At 51.0% G+C, this 21416-nt stretch overlaps 1 protein-coding gene across 1 annotated transcript; it reads left to right on the forward strand.

Moving 5' to 3' along the window:
• Positions 1-926: 926 nt before the first annotated feature.
• On the forward strand, positions 927-21262 carry atp2b4 (ATPase plasma membrane Ca2+ transporting 4; the record flags this gene model as incomplete). The annotated part of the gene is given in 8 exon segments (XM_067231764.1): positions 927-1002; positions 6959-7415; positions 13321-13518; positions 14212-14469; positions 14819-14944; positions 16357-16515; positions 18402-18437; positions 21108-21262. Coding segments are annotated over 7 exon segments (1125 nt in total), but the record flags the coding sequence as incomplete, so codon positions are not given.
• Positions 21263-21416: the final 154 nt, after the last annotated feature.

The following is a 21416-nucleotide window of genomic DNA, read 5'->3' on the forward strand; positions in this document are numbered from 1 at the left end:
ACACACTGCTCCTGCACCTCTTTATGTGTTCGGATAGAAAACTTACAACCCACAACAAGCAGATCTCACACCACCTTTCCAACAACCTGCTGTACAGAGGCATCCACCACCAGTGCACTGACCCATTTTGCAGCATTGTAAAACCTAGATTCCTCAGTAAACTTTGATTAACCCAGGATGAATACGGTATTAACTTTGAGTATTTAGTTTAGTCTGTACTGCAGAATTACTGTTTTCTTTATGTTGTTAAAGGGCTCCATCCTTTGTCATTTAGACAATGTAGGCTACTAGTGCACATTGATCTTCAGAGTTAAGGTGTGAGACTTGTAATTGAATGTGATGGTTCTGTTAGATTCAGCAGTGAAGTAATGTCACATTCAATTGCAAGTTACAAACCTTCAGTCTGAAGACAATTCTGTGAGTGGTTTAAACAACCCCCCCCCTCCCCTCCTCCTCCTTACCGATGCAACCTCACCGTTTGCGGCTCTAGTGCCACAAAGCCACAGAGGCTACACTCAACATGCACTAGTACATTTTCTGCAATAAAAGCGCTACGTCATGGAAAGAATGACGTCAGGTTTGATTAGTCGCTGGGGAAGACGCGTTTGTAGTCTGTGGGTGGAGTTCAAACAACCAACAGAGCGATGTTGCCGCTGAGCCATGCAGAATGCACTGCTTGCCAAGTGCCGGCTTTATCATATGAAAAGGCAAATAAATATAAATCTTGCGTATCATAAAGAGCGACTGGGTGAAAAAATGGGAGTGCGAGGCGGATCATGACGTAACCGTTTCCACAGGCGACTGAAATGTTGGTTAAGCCAATGGGGATGTACATTCGTATCCGTGCCCATCCTCCCGACGTGCATCACATGTCCCTAGCGATGTTGTGACAGTAGAGTGGGCGGGATTTTACCTCAGATTGGGGAGAGAAGGGTAGTTTGTGGTGAGACTGAGGGAGAGCGAAAGAGAGAAAAGGATCTGAGGTGATTTTCAGGGAACGGAGTAAGTATCATTTGAGGTATTTTCGCTACTGTTAGGTAGCATTCAATTAACAGTTGACATTAGCGAAAAAAAATCTCCATGTGGATCAACCGGTCTGTCTTATTTCCTCCAATGTAATATAACGGTAAGCGTTAGCCAGTTATAGCTAGCTCATTGACGTACCGCTGCTCGTGTGCCTGTAGATTGCAAGCTTCATCTTTGGTGAGAGAACATTTGACACTTGTGCAAGACGCCATCTGATACACAATTAACGCTCCTTGTTATTCACTTGTATAGCCTGAGTTGGGACAGACGTTGTCAAACGTGAGTTTATGAAAAACATTTATCGTTAGTTAATTTTCTGATACTCCGGTCACACTGCATGTTCAAGTGAGCGTCAGATTGCTATGTGTTTATGACTAGTGCACAGCTAGCCCAAGTTGAAGTTTTGAGCTCGTGTTTGGCTTCTGTAAACCACCGGGCAGCGGAACGGGATTTTAAAAAGTGTGCAATTGCACGCACTGCAGTTTCGAAAAGCTCGTTGACACTTGAAGGTGGTGTTTAGTGCTACTGGCAAGGTACCTATCTGGATACATTTACAAGCTGGTTTCATGGTAACTACTCCTTAACCTTTATTAACTAGCGAGCTAGCTAGAGCTACAGTAGTCAACTGAGGAACAAGGAGGAATCACTGTACAATGTAGTTGTTGGGGACTACTAGCTCACTATGCGTAAAAATGTACTGTAGATTCAACTGCTGTTGTATCGTGTGTGGTCATCTTATTAGTCTGTCTACACTTATTCGAAACCACCCGATTCGATTCGGAATTAGCAAGCGAAATATGAGTGAATTCGATTGTCGGAGTGTTTCGGATCCCATTAGCTAGCTAGTAGCTTAGCTCTACGTAAAGTACTGACATGCAGTGTCAGGGACTCACCATGGTGGATATTTCCATAATGGCTACGCCAACATCATTAACGTTAAGCTTGAAATGGCATAAGCGAGAACATTTACTTATGTTTGTCGGATTCCTATTTACCGTTATGCCACTTGATACTGTACCTAACGTTGGCATCGTTTCATTACTTGACTGGCTTGCTAGCTACTAGCTTTCCAAGCCATGGTGGATTTGAAAAGATTCCGTTGACACCGGGTGAAACGCCTGCACGCTTCTGTCTTGATATGATGTGGTAGCCAGCTAGCTTGCTTTATTTTTTGACAGCTAACACTAGCTACATTCTCGCTGGCTGATTACTGTAGCAATACCTGGACGATTTTTTTTTTAAGAACGTAACGCCAGCTTGCTATAGTTAACTTCCAACTAGAGTGAATGTGCTTCCGTCCTGTCTAAAAACGTCATATTTCTAATGTTTGCTCTGCAATTCAAATCGAATTCCGACGACAAACGTGAAAAATGTAGAAGTCTATAGCTAAACGTTAATGACACTCACGACGTTTGCCAGCTAGTTTGCCACAATGCCAAGAGGTTTGTAGCTAACCAGATAACTAGTTAGTTTCAATGCTCTTTAAGGTATTATCGGGGAGACTCTTGGTGGAAAAAATACTGTTGCGGATTGCAGTCATCCAGGCAGAGCTAGTATTTAGCAAACGTTATCCACAACATACTTTGCTTCGTAATGTTCACGTCTAAACCAGCGAAAAGTGGTCGTTTGAGACCCGGCGCCCAGCAATTTCAAGTTGTATATAATTTTACGAATCACTGTATATATGATTTGTTCTAAACAGCATGTATAATATCAAACGACGTCCATATTTTGACCTTGAGTAGAGATATTCCAAATAAAGTTTTTTTCTCGTTTACGAACGGCAAAGCTTCTGGCTTGTGTGTGGGTTTGAATGCCAGTAGCTGATTACCTTTTGGTGTCTATAAGAAGGGATCAGTCGTTATCCTATTAAAATGTCACTCGTGTTACTCCACCAGTCGCCTGCAAATATTCATCCCTGGCTGCGCGCTTCAGGCTTCACATTCTCTTGGCCAGGTGGTGTTGAATAATCATTCATTGTAAGCTTGTACGATTGCAAATATTGACCAATGATATGCGTTGATTCATGTATATCACAGCACCCATGTTATTTATCTAATCAAGTTATACTTGTGTGATCGATTGGTTACCATTATAGCGTTCCTTGCTGTAAACTAATCTAACATAGGTTCAGTATGAGTTCACTTTGTGAGTTTCCGCTGTTGATTTGATGTGATTTGTGGCTGTCAGATTGTTGTACTAGTAACGTTTTTACAGGATATTTCTGATATTGTTAAATGGTACCCTCATCCATTGATGGTAATTTTTGGTTGTGTCTATAGGCCTAGAAGCTTGCTTGAACTGTGGAATCCATGTTAATCACAGAAATAAGCCTTTTCTGGGTTCTTCATTTCACACATTCATTTTTTTTTTTCAAATCTTCTGCATCAAATAGAAGAAATTACTGTTCTAATCCACCTTAAAACCCTACTGTGGAAACTTGGTAATTGAGCCCCTTCACTGCAGAAGGCAGTATTGTTTATGTAAGAGACAGAAAAGGCCTTTGTGATACATTAATCTGTGGTGACATGCTATCATGGAAACCTAAAAATAGTTTTCTGCTGTACCATTAAATACACTTTTAATGTTACTCTTTACTGAAAATGTAGTTTTAACCAGTTATCCTTGTTTCCACTCAATAGTAAGGGCAACACTTAGGTTTGAGGGCTAGTGACGTGACTTGTTACTGGTTTAGTGAAGCCATACTGAAAAGAAGAGTTCAGTTACTCTCTTTCTTCCAACACAATCTTTTAAGTTAAATGCTAACGTTGGTTTGAGTTCAATCAGTTCTTAACATTTAGCATATCGCTCTGTCTGTTGTGCTGTCAAACAGACACTGTTCCTCCTGGCTTTGAATAAACAAATAGCCTAAATCTCTATCATTTTGGGTCTAGCCCTGTGGTTCAGCAACCAATAAAAGCATGTTAAAGTGTGCTTTAGTACGGAGCTCGCCATTGGACGAAAGTTCAGTAGTGGGCCCCCCCAGGATGGCTCTAAAATAATGGGGGCAGCAAGGTCACACTGTGGCAGCAAATGGCAGCAGGACTGGCGTCCGCAGAGCTGCCCAGTGGAGAGTCACAGATAACAAAGAACCCAGAGGCCTCTCATCTTCAAAGCCAGCCGCTCAAAGTTTATTCTTGAATATTTTACACAGTATGGCCGTAAAAGACAAATAACCCAAACCCCAGGCTCCATAATCCTACGTCTGTTCTGTTAAAAGACAGACTCAGTTTCTGTAAGTTGTTGCATAGAATGGCATTTATTTTAAAACAAAATGTACATTTTGTCGGGATTTACCTTCGCAAATAAAGGAGGGATGAGTGGGGGAGGACTAGAAAGCATAGTGTCTCAGCAGAGATTCTTTCTTTAGAGTCTCAACATGAGTTGGCAGGCCTGCTGTATGTGGCTCTGGTTGAGCGCTATCCTAAGTAGTATTCAGTCTAGTCTGGTGTGAAGTGGCTCCCTTAGAGATCATAACCATTCAGAGATCTGTACCCTTCACATTTACACGCCCTGGCCCACTTCAGAAGGGCTGTGAGCATGGACGGGTGGGGAGGGGACAGTCTAGGGGAAGATAAATATAACCCTCCACCCCTTCCCCCCACCACCAGCTCTGTTGCAGAGGGATCCCTGGAATTGCTGTCCTTGACTTGCATCGAGTAAGTTGGCACATCGAGAGCTCCAAACTGCCAACCGTGACCAAGAGGGTTTCCTTAGATCGAAAGGCATTGCTTTGACGTCCACCAGCCCTAACCTCAGGGCGGCATCTGGAGTTAGCCCCCAAATGTATTTTTAAAATGCTTTTTTTTCCGTTTCATTAAGCTGCCATACCTAGACAAACCGAAACGAAATTGCAAGGCCATAGGACTGAGGGGGCGGAGGACCCGAGGGCGGAGGGGGCCGGAGGACCCGGGGGCGGGAGGGCCCGAGGGGCGGGGGTGGAGGACCTGGGGGCGGGAGGGCCCGAGGGGTGGGGGTGGAGGACCCGGGGGCGGACGGCCCCGAGGCTGGAGGGGCCCGGGGGCGGAGGACCCGGGGCTGAGGACCAGGGAGCTGCCGGCCTCCATTACCGTGCTGGGACACGGACCATATGGGCTGTCTGTGTACACGCTGCTGTTAAGGGCAACTCAGATATGTTAGTGGGGTCGATGAGGGAAAAACACGTACGGTCGTACGGTGAGATACATGACAAAGGGAAGTCGTCTGGCACGGTCATGATTCATTTGTATGAATTGTGTTCCTGGTTGTTGTGGTGGAGAGATGCTGTTAATTAGTTCAAGGTAGAAGTTCTTAGGTCAAAATCACAGTAAAAGCCAAACAGGTTTTAATCAGGAACTTCAGCAGAATGTTTTTTCTTTTTTGGTCACATGCTGGTAGAATCTATAAGCGGGGCACTAGTTCCACTGAGGTGGCAGTAAAAGTTTCACTTTGTGTTTTCACACATCTGATAACTGTAAAAACACCACGTGAAAATATTTTCAGTGGAGCTCTCTGCTTATGTTTTAAGACCTAACCCTTAACTTGCGGCCGACGCCAAGAGGTATTTCCCTCCGAAATGAGGCTCGATGTCACCTCAGAAATGCAACCAGCCCTGCAATTATGTAGAGTAATGAATAATAAATCCTGTCCTTTTTCCATGACAGATGGCTCCAAATAGAAGTTCAGTGTGTGACAGAATAGTTTCCAAGAGTAGGTCGCAAGCTCTCTCCTTTTGTCTATTGGAGAAAAACGAGATGGCTGTGAACAATGGCATCTAGGTTTTAGCTGCAGTCGCAGCACATGTTCTCTAGATCGATGGAAGAGGGGAGTTTGTTGGTGGAAACGGTTCCATGTTAACCAAGGAGGAAGATGGTTGCTGGTTCAGTTGGTTGTGTTCCAGCAGGACCAGACAGACACTAATGCAGACAGTGAGTTGAAGTGACTGCCCAGTTGGTGGCTTCTCCACCAGAGACAGGAGCACTTTATCAGAGTAGGAAGTTCCGCCCCCGTCTGCACTGGTATATTCCTCCAAGGACACGCCGGTTCATCCTCTGCCCTTCTCCCCATGGCCTGTCTGTGGAGATCACAATTTGACACACTTGCATCGAGGAAGTAATGGGCGATATGTTCATGCAAATTAGAGTGCCTCTCACTTCCTCGTTTCAGTGGAGCAGACCCTCTGATTGGTGTGAATGCGTTATGTCATCTTCCCCAGGAAGAAATTCATCCAATCAAATCCTCCTTAAAAAAGGATGAGCACTGCTGAGCTGCAGTCTGAACTTCGGAATGAATCACAATGGGTGGGGGGGTAGCTGAACCTACAGCAGCCAGTTATAACAGCATATTGACATTACAGTTCAGCTCTGCAGACTAGCGACTACATGTCTCCCCCAGTGCCAGAGATGGAGGTTTGTTCTTATAGGATGGAACAGGGATCCTCTCTGTGTAATCATTCACCCAACCTGGCTTCTTCTGAAGATTTAATGCTCGTCAGAGTTAACGATAAGGTCAGTTTAAAGTCAGGCTGGCGTGAGATCTTGATGGACTTGCAGCAGCGGCATTTTGATTGAGAAGATTGCAGAAAATTACATCCTTTTGAATAAAAAATTTTTGTTAACTTAATTCTGTGTGCTGCTGTCGTCAGTCTGAGGCTGGTGTTCCTTCCCACGCATCACGAAAGAGGGAGGTATTTCTCCTTGCTTCAAAAGGGTAAAATATCACGTTGAGCTCTTGCCAGTGACCTGGGGTTCCTGGGATATTTTTAGAGACGGGTCCTCGTAAGCCTCAGCAGTCCTCCATAGAACCTTCTGGAGAAGTTACCATGTACTGTCGCCTGCACTCCTTACCGCTCTGAGCTCGCTTGCACCAAGGAACTGAAAACACAATATCGTGATGCTGTTTGATATGTTTCCCTTACTGACTCGTTTTCTCTCTCTCTGTCTTCCTCCTCCAGATCCTTGGATGGTGTGTTCTCTGCCAGCGGACGTCAACATGACAGAATAGGACCTGATCTGCCGTCGTCGGAGGGAAATGGCTTTTGATCTAAGCGAGTCCTGCTACTACCTGGAGTCAGACTCGACCCGCCTCTGAAGGACTTGAGCTGTTTATGGGAACCACTGCTGGTCTGGCCCCCTTGAGGATTTAAGAACTTCTCTCTCTCTCTCCGCCACCCCCTTTGGGACGCCACCGTAGCTGAACCAGCAGGGAGGAACACGGGATGGCCAACAACTCGTACAGCGGGGTAAAGAACTCCATGTTGGAGGCCAATCATGACGGAGCCTTTGGGTGCTCGCTCAAAGACCTCCGGGATCTTATGGAACTGCGGGGGGCGGAGGCCATAAGCAAAATAGGGGCATCGTACGGAGATATTCAAGGACTCTGTTCCAGATTGAAAACGTCGCCTGTAGATGGTAGATACCCTGCTTATTCTTCCTCACTGCACATGATCAGTCTTGTTTCCTTCTGCTCCCTCTTCATTGGTCCAGATGGGGAGGGGGAGGGGGAGGGGGGGGGGGTTCTAGTAGAAAAGGATGTTTGGCTCGGAACGTTGTGTCGCAAACACTTTGTCTTGTGAGTGTGTCATTGGCCGTGTCATCCACTTTACCTTGACATCACTTCCTTGGAAAGCTCATATGCCAGACAGGTGGTCAGGCAGGGTGGTACTGACCTAGCCCAGTCAAGCTCTATTTCTGGGCCTGTGTATCTGCCCCCTCTCACTTCTCACCTCTGTGTGTGTGTTTGTGTGTGTGTGTAAGGTTCTGAAAGACCAGCTGTCTGCCTGGGCACCAGACCAGACTGTGGGCAGGTCAATGTTCCACATGTGTGTGTGTGTGTGTGTGTGTCTGTGAGTAAGTCCTCCTCTGTGTCGGACAGGAAAGGAGGGTGTACGGTCGGTCAGTGTGAGGTTTTAGCGTTGAGGGCAAGACATGAGATCATCTCCGGAACAGCTCCGCTCGGCTCTCCTGCAGAGCAGACTGCCGTCTCCCTCGCTGTCCCTGGAGACGCCCACAACCCACTCCTGAGTGTGGCAGGCAGGCAGGCAGGCTGCAGGCAGGCAGGCTGCAGGCAGGCAGGCTGGCAGGCAGGCAGGCTGCAGGCAGGCAGGCTGCAGGCAGGCAGGCTGGCAGGCAGGCAGGCTGCAGGCAGGCAGGCTGCAGGCAGGCAGGCAGGCAGGCTGGCAGGCAGGCAGGCAGGCAGGCAGGCAGGCAGGCAGGCTGGCTGCAGGCAGGCTGGCTGCAGGCAGGCTGCAGGCAGGCTGGCTGCAGGCAGGCAGGCTGCAGGCTGGCAGGCAGGCAGGCTGGCTGCAGGCTGGCAGGCAGGCAGGCAGGCTGGCTGCAGGCAGGCTGGCTGCAGGCAGGCTGGCTGCAGGCAGGCTGGCTGCAGGCAGGCTGGCTGCAGGCAGGCTGGCTGCAGGCAGGCAGGCTGCAGGCTGGCAGGCAGGCAGGCTGGCTGCAGGCAGGCAGGCAGGCTGGCTGCAGGCAGGCTGGCTGCAGGCAGGCAGGCTGCAGGCTGGCAGGCAGGCAGGCTGGCTGCAGGCAGGCAGGCTGCAGGCTGGCAGGCAGGCAGGCTGGCTGCAGGCAGGCTGGCTGCAGGCAGGCTGGATCCCCAGAGCTTCATCGCTTGGGGGTCCAGCTCGCGTTTAAAATTCACGATGACAATACTGGGTAACATCACCAACACACACACACACACACTGAGTTCCTGATTTAACAGTTCAGTGGGACGCTATTGGGTTGTTGACTAGCCAGGACATCCTTCCTGGGCTGCTGTTGTGTCCTCACAGCCTGGTGCTCTGTCCTGTTAGCGCAGCAGACCATCACATCACACCCTGCTGAAGTGCAGAGTCACCTCAGGTTACGGGGCGTCTCAGCACCACAGTCCAGGATTCTCTGTCTCTCTCTCTGTCTCTGTCTCTCTGTCTCTCTCTCTCTCTCTCTCTCTCTCTCTCTCTCTCTCTCTCATTCTGCCTAATCGCGGACGTGACCTTGAGTGAACCCTTGGGGGAAGGGATTTTCAGTTTGATCCCAGATTAAAACGGTACCACGTTCATCCATTGGGCTGCTGTGGCACTGCCTCACCCCTGGAGTCAGGCCTGCTCTGTGGCAATGCCTCACCCCTGGAGTCAGGCCTGCTCTGTGGCAATGCCTCACCCCTGGAGTCAGGCCTCCTCTGTGGCACTGCCTCATCCCTGGAGTCAGGCCTGCTCTGTGGCAATGCCTCACCCCTGGAGTCAGGCCTGCTCTGTGGCAATGCCTCACCCCTGGAGTCAGGCCTCCTCTGTGGCACTGCCTCACCCCTGGAGTCAGGCCTCTGTGGCACTGCCTCACCCCTGGAGTCAGGCCTCCTCTGTGGCACTGCCTCACCCCTGGAGTCAGGCCAGATATGTGGCACTGCCTCACCCCTGGAGTCAGGCTGCTGAGGGAAAAGGGTTGTCGTAGGAACTGGAATGATGTCAGGTGTTGAAGTTGTTAATTGATAAAGAGATGTTGTCTGTGTGAGAGATGAGCTTGCCAACTAATTGTAGTTTTGAGTTTTGAGTGACTCTTCAAACAGTGTTTAGTCTGGGTTTGTGATAACAGCACATGGCTCCTCTGTCAGAAGGACAACACAGAACCTGTCAATACACTTTCTATCATCAGAGTCTGCATGTGGCTGTCAGAAACATCCCCTTTCCAGACTGGTCTTCATGTTTATTTAGTCTACTGGAAGCATGGATCCTCCCCTGCTGCATGTCCTGCACCAGCTCCTGCTGACATCACATCAGGACTTGAAACCATTGGTTACTCCTCAAGGACGGACTTGCAGCATCTCATCACAGAGCTGTAGTTAAAACACCCTTAAGTTGTGCCAGAACCCCACCCCACCCTGTGTTGGGTGGAACAGAGCGGTCAGCCTACAGTTATCACCAGCGGTCCTGTGCACACGTGGGCCCCTGGAGGATCAGCTGCTCTGGGCCCCTGTAGGAGCAGCTGCCGTGGGCCCCTGTAGGATCAGCTGCTCTGGGCCCCTGTAGGATCAGCTGCTCTGGGCCCCTGTAGGATCAGCTGCTCTGGGCCCCTGTAGGATCAGCTGCTCTGGGCCCCTGTAGGAGCAGCTGCTGTGGGCCCCTGTAGGATCAGCTGCTCTGGGCCCCTGTAGGAGCAGCTGCCGTGGGCCCCTGTAGGAGCAGCTGCTCTGGGCCCCTGTAGGATCAGCTGCTCTGGGCCCCTGTAGGATCAGCTGCTCTGGGCCCCTGTAGGATCAGCTGCTCTGGGCCCCTGTAGGATCAGCTGCTCTGGGCCCCTGTAGGAGCAGCTGCCGTGGGCCCCTGTAGGATCAACTGCTGGAGTGGCTGTGTTCCTCTCAGCCTGTGAGGCTCACCTGGCTCTCTGCCACCGACGTCTGACACTTGTGTTTTCAATCGGCTCATTCAGACAAATTAAGCCGTCATTTCAGATTACAGGAGCCCAACAATCGAAAAGGGATTTATAATTAGTTAGCGGGCTGTTTCTCAAATGTAAAGCCCAATCTCCTTACTAATCTGTTAACTGTTTCCTTCCCCCCCTCCCTCTTCTCTAGTTTTTACTTTTGCAACATTGATCACGATCAGAACCATTATGTTCCTTTAATACTTTTCTATTTGGTCCGACATGCTAAATGCCATGACTCAAAGCACTTACCTCCTCCCCCTTCGTCCTGCACAGCACTAGGACGTTACAGCAGGCTTCTCTGTGGGCTTCTAGTATGCAGACAAGACAACACATAGTTGGAGGTTGTAAACCTTTTAATCATTCGCCTCTGCAATCACTGTGTCTAGGTGAAGGGCTGCTCTCGAACCCCAGATAGATCTGGCCAACACGAGGGCTTTGGGGGGGCAAACAAGGACTAACTAATGAGAGAGTTGATGATTAGCTCCTGTGTTCAGAAGCCCAGGCGGATGTGACAGTGATCAGATGCTCTCTGTTGTCTGATGACAGGCTGTTAGTTTTACTCTATCACTAATGTGTATTTAACAACTGCAAAGAAAGAAAAAACATGGAAAATTAAAAAGGGGGGGGGGGGGGGGGGGGTGGTGCTGGGTCATTAGCTGTCAGCATGTTTTAATTACAGGCGTCGAATCAAAGCGGCGGGCGAACGACTGCCCTGGTGAGGGAGGTCTCAGTCCTGCATCGGACGCAGCTCCAGACCTCAGCTGCAGCACATCTCGTCACCCCCCCCCCCCCCCCCCCCCCCCAAGCTGGGGTGAATGGATCGTCCCAGTCCCCCCCCCAAGCTGGGGTGAATGGATCGTCCCAGTCCCGCCCCCAAGCTGGGGTGAATGGATCGTCCCAGTCCCCCCCCCAAGCTGGGGTGAATGGATCGTCCCAGTCCCCCCCCCCCCAAGCTCGGGTGAATGGATCGTCCCAGTCGTCCCCCCAAGTTGGGGTGAATGGATCGTCCCAGTCCCGCCCCCAAGCTGGGGTGAATGGATCGTCCCAGTCCCGCCCCCAAGCTGGGGTGAATGGATCGTCCCAGTCCTGCCCCGCGCCCCCTCTCCACCTCGTGTACCTGTACTTTATGTGGTATGAACATGTCATCAGTTGTAACGGGATGGAGGAAGCCCCAGACTTAAATGCTTGGCTGTGTAGAGAGAGCAGCACCAGCAAGACCTCTAGTCTCCAGTGCCCAGTGGATTTCAGAGATATCTATGCAGTAGATAATCAGTAGATATTCCTAGGTTGATTATTCCACCCCTCCCCCAGCATCCCTCCCTCACCTCACCTAGCACGTACTAGTCACACCCCTGTGATGTCACCGTCGCTCACCGTGCCTGCAGACTGTGCGGGTGCTCACACACGCACAGACACACAGACTCACGCACACACACGTGTTAATGTTGGCTCTTCTCCTCTCGCCTCCTCGCTGCCTGTCCTCTCCTCCCGTCATCTCTGTCTACAGCTCTGCACTCAGCCCGTTGACCTGGCTGTCATCAGCAGTTTCACACAGCCTCTCTCCCTCCCCCCGTCTCCCTGGCTGCTGAATAGAGCTGAAAAGCAGCTGTGCATCAGGAGCACCAAGGTCCCTTTTCATGGTGACCCTGCCTTGAATACAGGGGAATCCGAGAGCAAGCATGTCAATGGGTCACTGTGGAGCGCTGTCTCTGGCTGTCTCTGTCTGTGTCTGTGTGTGTGTTCGCACGGGTCAATAGCTCGGTAGAGGCAGTCCAGAGCAGGGATGCAGGGAGGCAGGGAGTCGGGAGGCAGGGAGTCGGGAGGCAGGGAGTCGGGAGGCAGGGAGTCGGGAGGCAGTGAGTCGGGAGGCAGTGAGTCGGGAGGCAGTGAGTCGGGAGGCAGGGAGTCGGGAGGCAGGGAGTCGGGGAGGCCGGGAGTCGGGAGGCCGGGAGGCCGGGAGTCGGGAGGCCGGGAGTCGGGAGGCCGGGAGTCGGGAGGCCGGGAGTCGGGAGGCCGGGAGGCAGGGAGTCGGGAGGGAGGCAGGGAGTCGGGAGGGAGGCAGGGAGTCGGGAGGGAGGCAGGGAGTCGGGAGGGAGGCAGGGAGTCGGGAGGGAGGCAGGGAGTCGGGAGGGAGGCAGGGAGTCGGGAGGGAGGCAGGGAGTCGGGAGGGAGGCAGGGAGTCGGGAGGGAGGCAGGGAGTCGGGAGGGAGGCAGGGAGTCGGGAGGCAGGGAGTCGGGAGGCAGGGAGGCCGGGAGGCGGGAGGCAGGGAGTCGGGAGGCAGGGAGTCGGGGACAGCACTCTCTGAATCTAAAATGGTTGCTGTGTCACTCCGGTTTGTGGCGGATAATTCCTCCTTTGAAATGCAGCGTGTGTGTGGGTGGGCTTACTGTTGAATTGATCACCTTCACATCCGTGCGAGTGAGGCCGCGTTGGGCTTGATGTGTGTGAAGATTGAATGGGTTATGCTGTCGGGCTGATCACACTGTTGGAGAAGTAATGAGTTTCTGAAACACGGCTTGGCCTGTCAGAAATGGTGATGCCCTTTGGGAACTTATTTCCTTTTGAGGACTGACAAAATACAGCTTCTTGACCTTTCTGGTGACATTCTGAGGAAACTAGATTTGACTGTCGACCTCAGTTCAGTCACTAAGTAACCTCCTACCTGCTTTTCCCCCTTAATAATGCCTTAGTCTCTTCCTGTAGTGCCACACAAGCAACGTCAGTAGATCATCAACATTACTGTGTTCACACACTTTTTTTCAGTTTTGACATGGAAATACGAAATTGTGACATAAAGTTGGATTATAATTCTCTCCCTCTCGCTCTCTCTCTCTCTCTCTCTCTCTCTCTCTCTCTCTCTCTCTCGCATTCCCTCTCTCTCTGTCTCTCTCTCTCTCTCCTCAGGTCTAAGTGGACAGCCCGCAGACCTCGAGAAGCGAAAAGAAGTTTTCGGGGCGAACTTAATACCTCCAAAAAAGCCAAAAACATTTCTTCAGTTAGTGTGGGAGGCGTTACAAGATGTGACGCTCATCATCCTAGAAGTGGCAGCCATAGTCTCCCTAGGCCTCTCTTTTTATAGACCTCCAGATGCAGAGCGAGATCGTAAGCACCTCCTAATGAACATCAACTCACTGATGCACCATCAACACGCTGTGTGTCTTTTCTAGCCATCCTATGCATCAGCTACGTCAGCAACATTCATGGCAGTAATATTGTATTTTATAGCAATAATTTTTTGAATATATATATATATTTCATATATATATATATATATATATATATATATATATATATATATATATATATATATGAAATGCTGTAGTTTTAGTGTTAACATGAATCTTCACCGGTGCTAGAGATGCCTTTGGTTTTCTGTAATGTAACATTTGATATGAGGGGCTGTCGTTTACAGACATCCTGCATCCTATAACTAGATTTCAATACTTTTCAGTGAACTCTAGACTTTCTCTGGTTGATCTAGGGTAATCAGCAGGTTGCTATACTATGATGGATAGATGAGAGATGAATGGATAGATGAGAGGTGGATGGATGGATAGATGAGAGATGGATGGATGGATGAGAGATGGATAGATGAGAGATGGATGGATGGATAGATGAGAGATGGATGGATGGATAGATGAGAGATGGATAGATGAGAGATGGATGGATGGATAGATGAGAGATGGATAGATGAGAGATGGATGGATAGATGAGATGGATGTATGGATGAGAGAGATATGAGAGAGATGTTCTTTCTAGAAGGGGAGTGTGAGTCAGTGTGTGTTGTCCCTCCAGACTGTGGGAAGGCAGCGGGCGGCGTGGAGGACGAGGGCGAGTCTGAGGCTGGCTGGATCGAGGGCGCGGCCATCCTCCTCTCTGTGGTGTGCGTGGTGCTGGTGACGGCCTTCAATGACTGGAGCAAAGAGAAGCAGTTCCGAGGCCTGCAGAGCAGGATCGAACAGGAGCAGAGGTTTACCGTGGCCCGAGGAGGCCAGGTCATCCAGATCCCTGTGGCTGAGATCGTGGTGGGGGACATCGCACAAATCAAATATGGTAAAGGAGGGGAGGAGAGCGATGGGGCACGGGGGACAGAGTGGGGCAGAGCTCTGGGTTGTGGACGGCTTGTCTCCTCTGGAGTGTGTGTGGACCGCTTGTGTCTTTTACCTCCTCGTGAATATGCTCTGAATCAGAATCCGGTTGATCTCCAAGTTAGTTTTCATTCAAGGAATTTGCTTTGGTAGGTTGGTTGCATTACGAGCAACATAGTTGGTAGATAAAACGTACTGAAATATAAGAAAGCACCACATACAATAAGATGCTAAATAAATCTAATGGAGATTACTATGAACCACTATCAGAGTTGTACCATGTGACCCGTACAGTTCATACACTGTGTCTCCAGGTGACCTGCTGCCCGCCGACGGCATCCTCATCCAGGGGAACGATCTGAAGATTGACGAGAGCTCTCTCACCGGAGAGTCGGACCACGTCAAGAAGAACCTGGAAAAAGATCCCATGCTGTTGTCAGGTAGCCATCTTGTTCTGCTCCAGGGCTGTCTGGGTGTCTCCTCCAGGCCTGTGTGGGGGTCTCCTCCAGGCCCGTCTGAGGGTCTCCTCCAGGCCTGTCTGAGGGTCTGGTCTTGGCCTTCAGGACCCCTGTGGGAACATAAACCACTGTCATGAACGGTACAAGCATCCCAGGCAACTTAACGTCAGACATCCAGAGATCCACACCAGGAGCAGGCCTGCCTGCCAGCCTGACGCTCCGTCCTGGCTAAGACTGTGTCGCTGCCTGTTGCTTGTTTTGTACCTAATCCCAGTTTCTGAACGCCAGTTGATCCTGTGATAAAATGGCTCTCCCCGGTCATTTACATTACATTTAGTCATTTAGCAGACGCTCTTATCCAGAGCGACTTACAGTAAGTACAGGGACATTCCCCCGAGGCAAGTAGGGTGAAGTGCCTTGCCCAAGGACACAACGTCATCTGGCACAGCCGGGAATCGAACTGGCAACCTTCTGATTACAAGCCCGCTTCCATAACCGCTCAGCCACCTGACTCCCTATTTCCCCATTTCCCTGAGGAGAGTCCCGGGTTAGGGTTACCCTTACCCCCCCCAGGAGAGGGGGAGGGGCTCTGCTAGCCCGCCTGCCGTCGGGTGTCTTGTCACCGCCACCACGGCTGTGTCAGCCTGTCTGGTGTCTCAGTCCCTCCAGACAGGAGAGATGGGGGAGGCAGCCTCTAATCAACACAGGCCAAGAGGAGCTCTTTTAAAACTCTCCCTCTCCCTCTTCTCTCTCTCTCACACCACTCTCTCTCTCTCTCACCTCTTTTTTTCTCACCTCTCTCTCTCTCTCTCTCTCTCTCTCTCTCTCTCCGTCTCTCCTCCCCTGTTCTCAGACTGGGAGAGTGCGAGTCATTTAGCTCTGTAGAAAGCCTGTTGTGGCCTTCTCATGTTTCCATTAATTCACCAGGGCTGACAATTGGTTTATGATTAAAGACTGTCGAAGACTGTTTGCGCTGCCGTCAAAAAACAAGTCTCCTGAGTCTAAAACAGAGCTGTCTTTTTTTATACTCCTTCCAAACTGCAGTGGCCTTTTATAGAGCCTGCTGGATAGTTCCTCTTTCAGAATCAAGTTCTTCAGCGGGGGGCCGAGGCACTCAGGGACTTGTCAAATCAAACGGCTTTGAAATTAATTGTCGTCACAACTTTCTGCCCTGTCCTCTGTACACAGAGAATCAGTTCACTGGCCGTCGTCTCTACGGCAGTGGAAACATTGCAAACGCCGCACACAAGCTAAGCACGGCGAGCGAGTGGTGGACAATAACAGCATTTAGCAACCCCCAAATTATAATTATGCGGGGAAACAGCTGGCATGCATACTGTAAGTGTAGCGTTAGCCCTCGACGTCTGTGCCTCACCTCACTCCTCTGTCTGCAGGCACCCATGTGATGGAGGGCTCAGGGAAAATGCTGGTCACCGCCGTGGGTGAAAACTCTCAAACTGGAATTATCTTCAGCCTGCTGGGGGCGAGCGAAGAGGAGGACGGAGATGACGAGGAGAAGGAGAAGAAGAAAGAGAAAAAAAAGGAGAAGAAAAGTAAGTGTTGGGGCTGGTGGTGATGTTTGTCGGATGTGTTTTAAAGGCACAGAAGCAGTGCCTATTCGTGTGGAACATAGAAGTTAGTCTTAACAATGTTTTACCCGTGTATGCCGTCTGTGTAATGAAGTCAAGCACAAAGGTAGAGTTTGTTCAGCCTCAGAGAGAGCACAGGGTAGAGAGGGCTTTCACCAGCTCAGACACATGGCCCTGCTAGTGAGAGAGCACAGGTCACAGGTCAGAGGTCAGGGCTCAGCTGTAGCTGGAGTTATTATGGGATGTTGGGGAGAACGTTGATGTGGAGGTATTATGGGATGCTGGGGAGAATGTTAATGTGGAGTTATTTTGGACGAGCTCTGGGTCGTAGCTCCGCGGTGCATAAAGAAGACTGAACCTCACGGCTACTCACTCCTGTGTCGGACGCTCACTGACATAATACTAATACTACTTATTCTATTACTACTAATAATACTACTACTACTAATAATAATAATACTAATAATACTACTAGTACTAGTAATACTACCTCTAGTACCACTTCTAATAATAATGTTAAGAAGTGTCTGTAGTTGTGATGATGTTTTTAATGGATGGAAGAGTTTCTGTGAGCTGAGTTTATCGTCCAAAACGCTGTTGCTGAAGTGGGAGATCCCTTGAGATCCCTGAAATGTGTTTTAATCATGACTGTGGACTATCTGAGGTTGTCAGCTGCATTCCTACTTATTCTTCAGTGTGTTTTTACCGGTGGTAATCCCTGTGTGTGTGTGTGTGTGTGTGTGTGTGTGTGTGTGTGTGTGTGTGTGTGTGTGTGTGTGTGTGTGTGTGTGTGTGTGTGTGTGTGTGTGTGTGTGTGTGTGTGTGTGTGTGTGTGTGTGTGTGTGTGTGTGTGTGTGTGTGTGTGTGTGTGTGTGTGTGTGTGTGTGTGTGTGTGTGTGTGTGTGTGTGTGTGTGTGTGTGTGTGTGTGTGTGTGTGTGTGTGTGTGTGTGTGTGTGTGTGTGTGTGTGTGTGTGTGTGTGTGTGTGTGTGTGTGTGTGTGTGTGTGTGTGTGTGTGTGTGTGTGTGTGTGTGTGTGTGTGTGTGTGTGTGTGTGTGTGTGTGTGTGTGTGTGTGTGTGTGTGTGTGTGTGTGTGTGTGTGTGTGTGTGTGTGTGTGTGTGTGTGTGTGTGTGTGTGTGTGTGTGTGTGTGTGTGTGTGTGTGTGTGTGTGTGTGTGTGTGTGTGTGTGTGTGTGTGTGTGTGTGTGTGTGTGTGTGTGTGTGTGTGTGTGTGTGTGTGTGTGTGTGTGTGTGTGTGTGTGTGTGTGTGTGTGTGTGTGTGTGTGTGTGTGTGTGTGTGTGTGTGTGTGTGTGTGTGTGTGTGTGTGTGTGTGTGTGTGTGTGTGTGTGTGTGTGTGTGTGTGTGTGTGTGTGTGTGTGTGTGTGTGTGTGTGTGTGTGTGTGTGTGTGTGTGTGTGTGTGTGTGTGTGTGTGTGTGTGTGTGTGTGTGTGTGTGTGTGTGTGTGTGTGTGTGTGTGTGTGATGTACCTATGAGCCTCCCTTATTCTGAATGACCTGTTTCCTGCAGGTCTATGTTCACGTCCGCCCTCCTGCAGTCCCACCTCATCTGTTTGTCGGCTCATAAAATACCTCTCTCTCGCTCTCTGTTTCTCTTGCTCTCTCGCTCTCTGTTTCTCTTGCTCTCTCGCTCTCTGTTTCTCTTGCTCTCTCTCGCTCTCTCGCTCTCTCTCTCTCTGTTTCTCTTGCTCGCTCTCTCGCTCTCGCTCTCACATGCTTTATCAAATCAAAGCTAGGATTTACATCATTGCAAATGCATTAAGCTGGTGCTCAGAAGTTCAGATGTATTCAGAAAGTTTAACTTGAGTGTTCTTCTGCTCCACCATTTCCCAGATAAAAAGCAGGAGGGCTCTGTGGACCGTAAGAAAGGTCAGTGACCGCTTCCTTCACGTAGCAGGCTAGCTGTGGTTCCCCTGTCCCTCAGCCCAGCGCTACGCAGCACACCAGGCTAGCTGTGGTTCCCCTGTCCCTCAGCCCAGCGCTACGCAGCACACAAGGCTAGCTGTGGTTCCCCTGTCCCTCAGCCCAGCGCTACGCAGCACACAAGGCTAGCTGTGGTTCCCCTGTCCCTCAGCCCAGCGCTACGCAGCACACAAGGCTAGCTGTGGTTCCCCTGTCCCTCAGCCCAGCGCTACGCAGCACACCAGGCTAGCTGTGGTTCCCCTGTCCCTCAGCCCAGCGCTACGCAGCACACAAGGCTAGCTGTGGTTCCCCTGTCCCTCAGCCCAGCGCTACGCAGCACACAAGGCTAGCTGTGGTTCCCCTGTCCCTCAGCCCAGCGCTACGCAGCACACAAGGCTAGCTGTGGTTCCCCTGTCCCTCAGCCCAGCGCTACGCAGCACACAAGGCTAGCTGTGGTTCCCCTGTCCCTCAGCCCAGCGCTACGCAGCACACAAGGCTAGCTGTGGTTCCCCTGTCCCTCAGCCCAGCGCTGCGCAGCGCACAAGGCTAGCTTGAACTGTCTAGGCACAGCGTTAACGCTATCAATTAACCCTCCAGTCAAACGCTTCCGATCTCGAGGTAAAGCCGGCAGTGTGTAAACGGTTTGAGTTGAGCTATGGTGTTGAGCTTTGCCGTGGTCAGTGACACCTCGGACGCACGGGGTGCTCCTGGTGCCTGGGACCTGAGGGTCCTCTGGTGCTCCTGGGACCTGAGGGTCCTCTGGTGCTCCTGGAGCCTGGGACCTGAGGGTCCTCTGGTGCTCCTGGTGCCTGGGACCTGAGGGTCCTCTGGTGCTCCTGGAGCCTGGGACCTGAGGGTCCTCTGGTGCTCCTGGTGCCTGGGACCTGAGGGTCCTCTGGTGCTCCTGGAGCCTGGGACCTGAGGGTCCTCTGGTGCTCCTGGTGCCTGGGACCTGAGGGTCCTCTGGGGCGTGCATGCCGGACACACCCTCTCTGTATCGTCTCATGGCTCCGTGACTTTAACACATTTTTATCTGCTAGTGCAGCCTGGCTTCTGTGGGCTTTCAAGGCCAGCCTGCCCCCCCCTCTTCCTCTTCTTCCCCTCTCCCCTCTTCCACCTCCTCTCCCCCCTCTTCCTCCTCCCCCATCCTCCTCCTGGCTCATCCAGCGCTGAACGGCAGGTGCTGCAGAATCCAGTTATGACGATTAGTGGTGAGCAGATTAATGCCCTGCTCCAGGCCTGGGGGAGGAGCATCTGTGTCCCCCCCCCCCCCCAGACTCATTCCAACCCCATTGTTATTTCTCATAACAACATCCTGATGGCCTACCTAATGTTGGTCTGAACACAGTGAAGGGTAGTGTGGTGGTACTGTGCTGCAGCTGTGAGTGTCTGAGTGGTCCTGGACTGGAGAGGCCAGGTCTGATGTGTTGAGGTCCTGGACTGGAGAGAGGCCAGGTCTGATGTGTTGAGGTCCTGGACTGGAGAGGCCAGGTCTGATGTGTGGAGGTCCAGGACTGGAGAGAGGCCAGGTCTGATGTGTTGAGGTCCTGGACTGGAGAGAGGCCAGGTCTGATGTGTTGAGGTCCTGGACTGGAGAGAGGCCAGGTCTGATGTGTTGAGGTCCTGGACTGGAGAGAGGCCAGGTCTGATGTGTGGAGGTCCTGGCCACAGTCCCTGCTGCACAGATTCTCCCTCTCTGCCAGGAATGAGCAGTAATCCATTGGACTGGGATTACACGTGCCGCATCGCTGCGGCAACGCAGAACCACAGGCTGCAGCACACGAGTAACACGCACGCACACACACACACACGCCTGTATGCTGATGGTCCGGGAGCAGCCCCGGTCAATGTCAGGCTCAGAGAGATGATGTCATCACGCAGGACTGCCTGGGGTCAGAGGTCAGCTCCTGCTGGTCCGACCTTCCGTCCCCCAGCAAGCCTCCGAGGTTACTCGGTCAGACGAGAGTCAGTGCAGTCAAGCCTGATGGGGGAGGGAGGAGAGGGATGAAGGGATGGAGAGAGGGATGAAGGGATGGAGAGAGGGATGAAGGGATGGAGGGATGAGCTTTAAAGGAATTACAACGGTGTCTGCCAGTGTGCTGGGGCGTCGCTATGCTAAAGCAGATTCCCGACATCCCAGAGCCCAGCTTGCAGCTGAGGAGCTCAGAGAGGGAATAGGGTCATTAGATTCCCGGCCCCTTCCCTAATTACATTTGGACCTGAGTCAGAGGCGTAGACGTAATTACAGTGACATTTCTCCAAGTTCCTCCTTTGAAAAGCTCTCCTCGCTGGATGGAGACCGACATACAAGTGGTGCCAAAAACATGGCACCGTCTCCAGTCCCCTTAAGTCAACTCTTCCCTCAGTCAAGATGGAGGCGAGGAGATTGATCGATCTAACGTGATCGTTTTTTGTCTTTTAAGATTGACTCTGATTAGCAAATGTCAAAACCGACAACTTTTCCTCTTTGATTCCAACCCCTTTGGACAGATCCCTGTTCTTCGGAAGTTCCCCTGAAGTCAGGGTTTTACACAAGCCCTAACCATTTCTGTTCAGATCAAACTTGCAGTGGGGAAGTTCATCTGTACACTACTAATACGTGAGCCTCACAATGTACCCTCTCCCTCTCCCCTGCAGGTAAAGCCCAGGACGGCGCTGCCATGGAGATGCAGCCTCTGAACAGCAACGAGGGAGGCGATGCAGAGGAGAAGAAGAAGACCAACCTGCCCAAGAAGGAAAAGTCTGTCCTTCAGGGCAAGCTCACCAAACTGCTGTTCAGATCGGCAAAGCAGGTCAGGGGGGAGAATGTCTGTCTCTCTGTCTCTCTGTCTCTCTGTCTCTCTGTCTCTCTGTCTCTCTGTCTCTCTGTCTCTTGTCTCTCTGTCTCTCTGTCTCTCTGTCTCTCTGTCTCTCTGTCTCTCTGTCTCTCTGTCTCTCTGTCTCTCT

Source organism: Osmerus mordax (assembly GCF_038355195.1).
Source record: "Osmerus mordax isolate fOsmMor3 chromosome 17 unlocalized genomic scaffold, fOsmMor3.pri SUPER_17_unloc_3, whole genome shotgun sequence".
NCBI lineage: Eukaryota > Metazoa > Chordata > Actinopteri > Osmeriformes > Osmeridae > Osmerus > Osmerus mordax.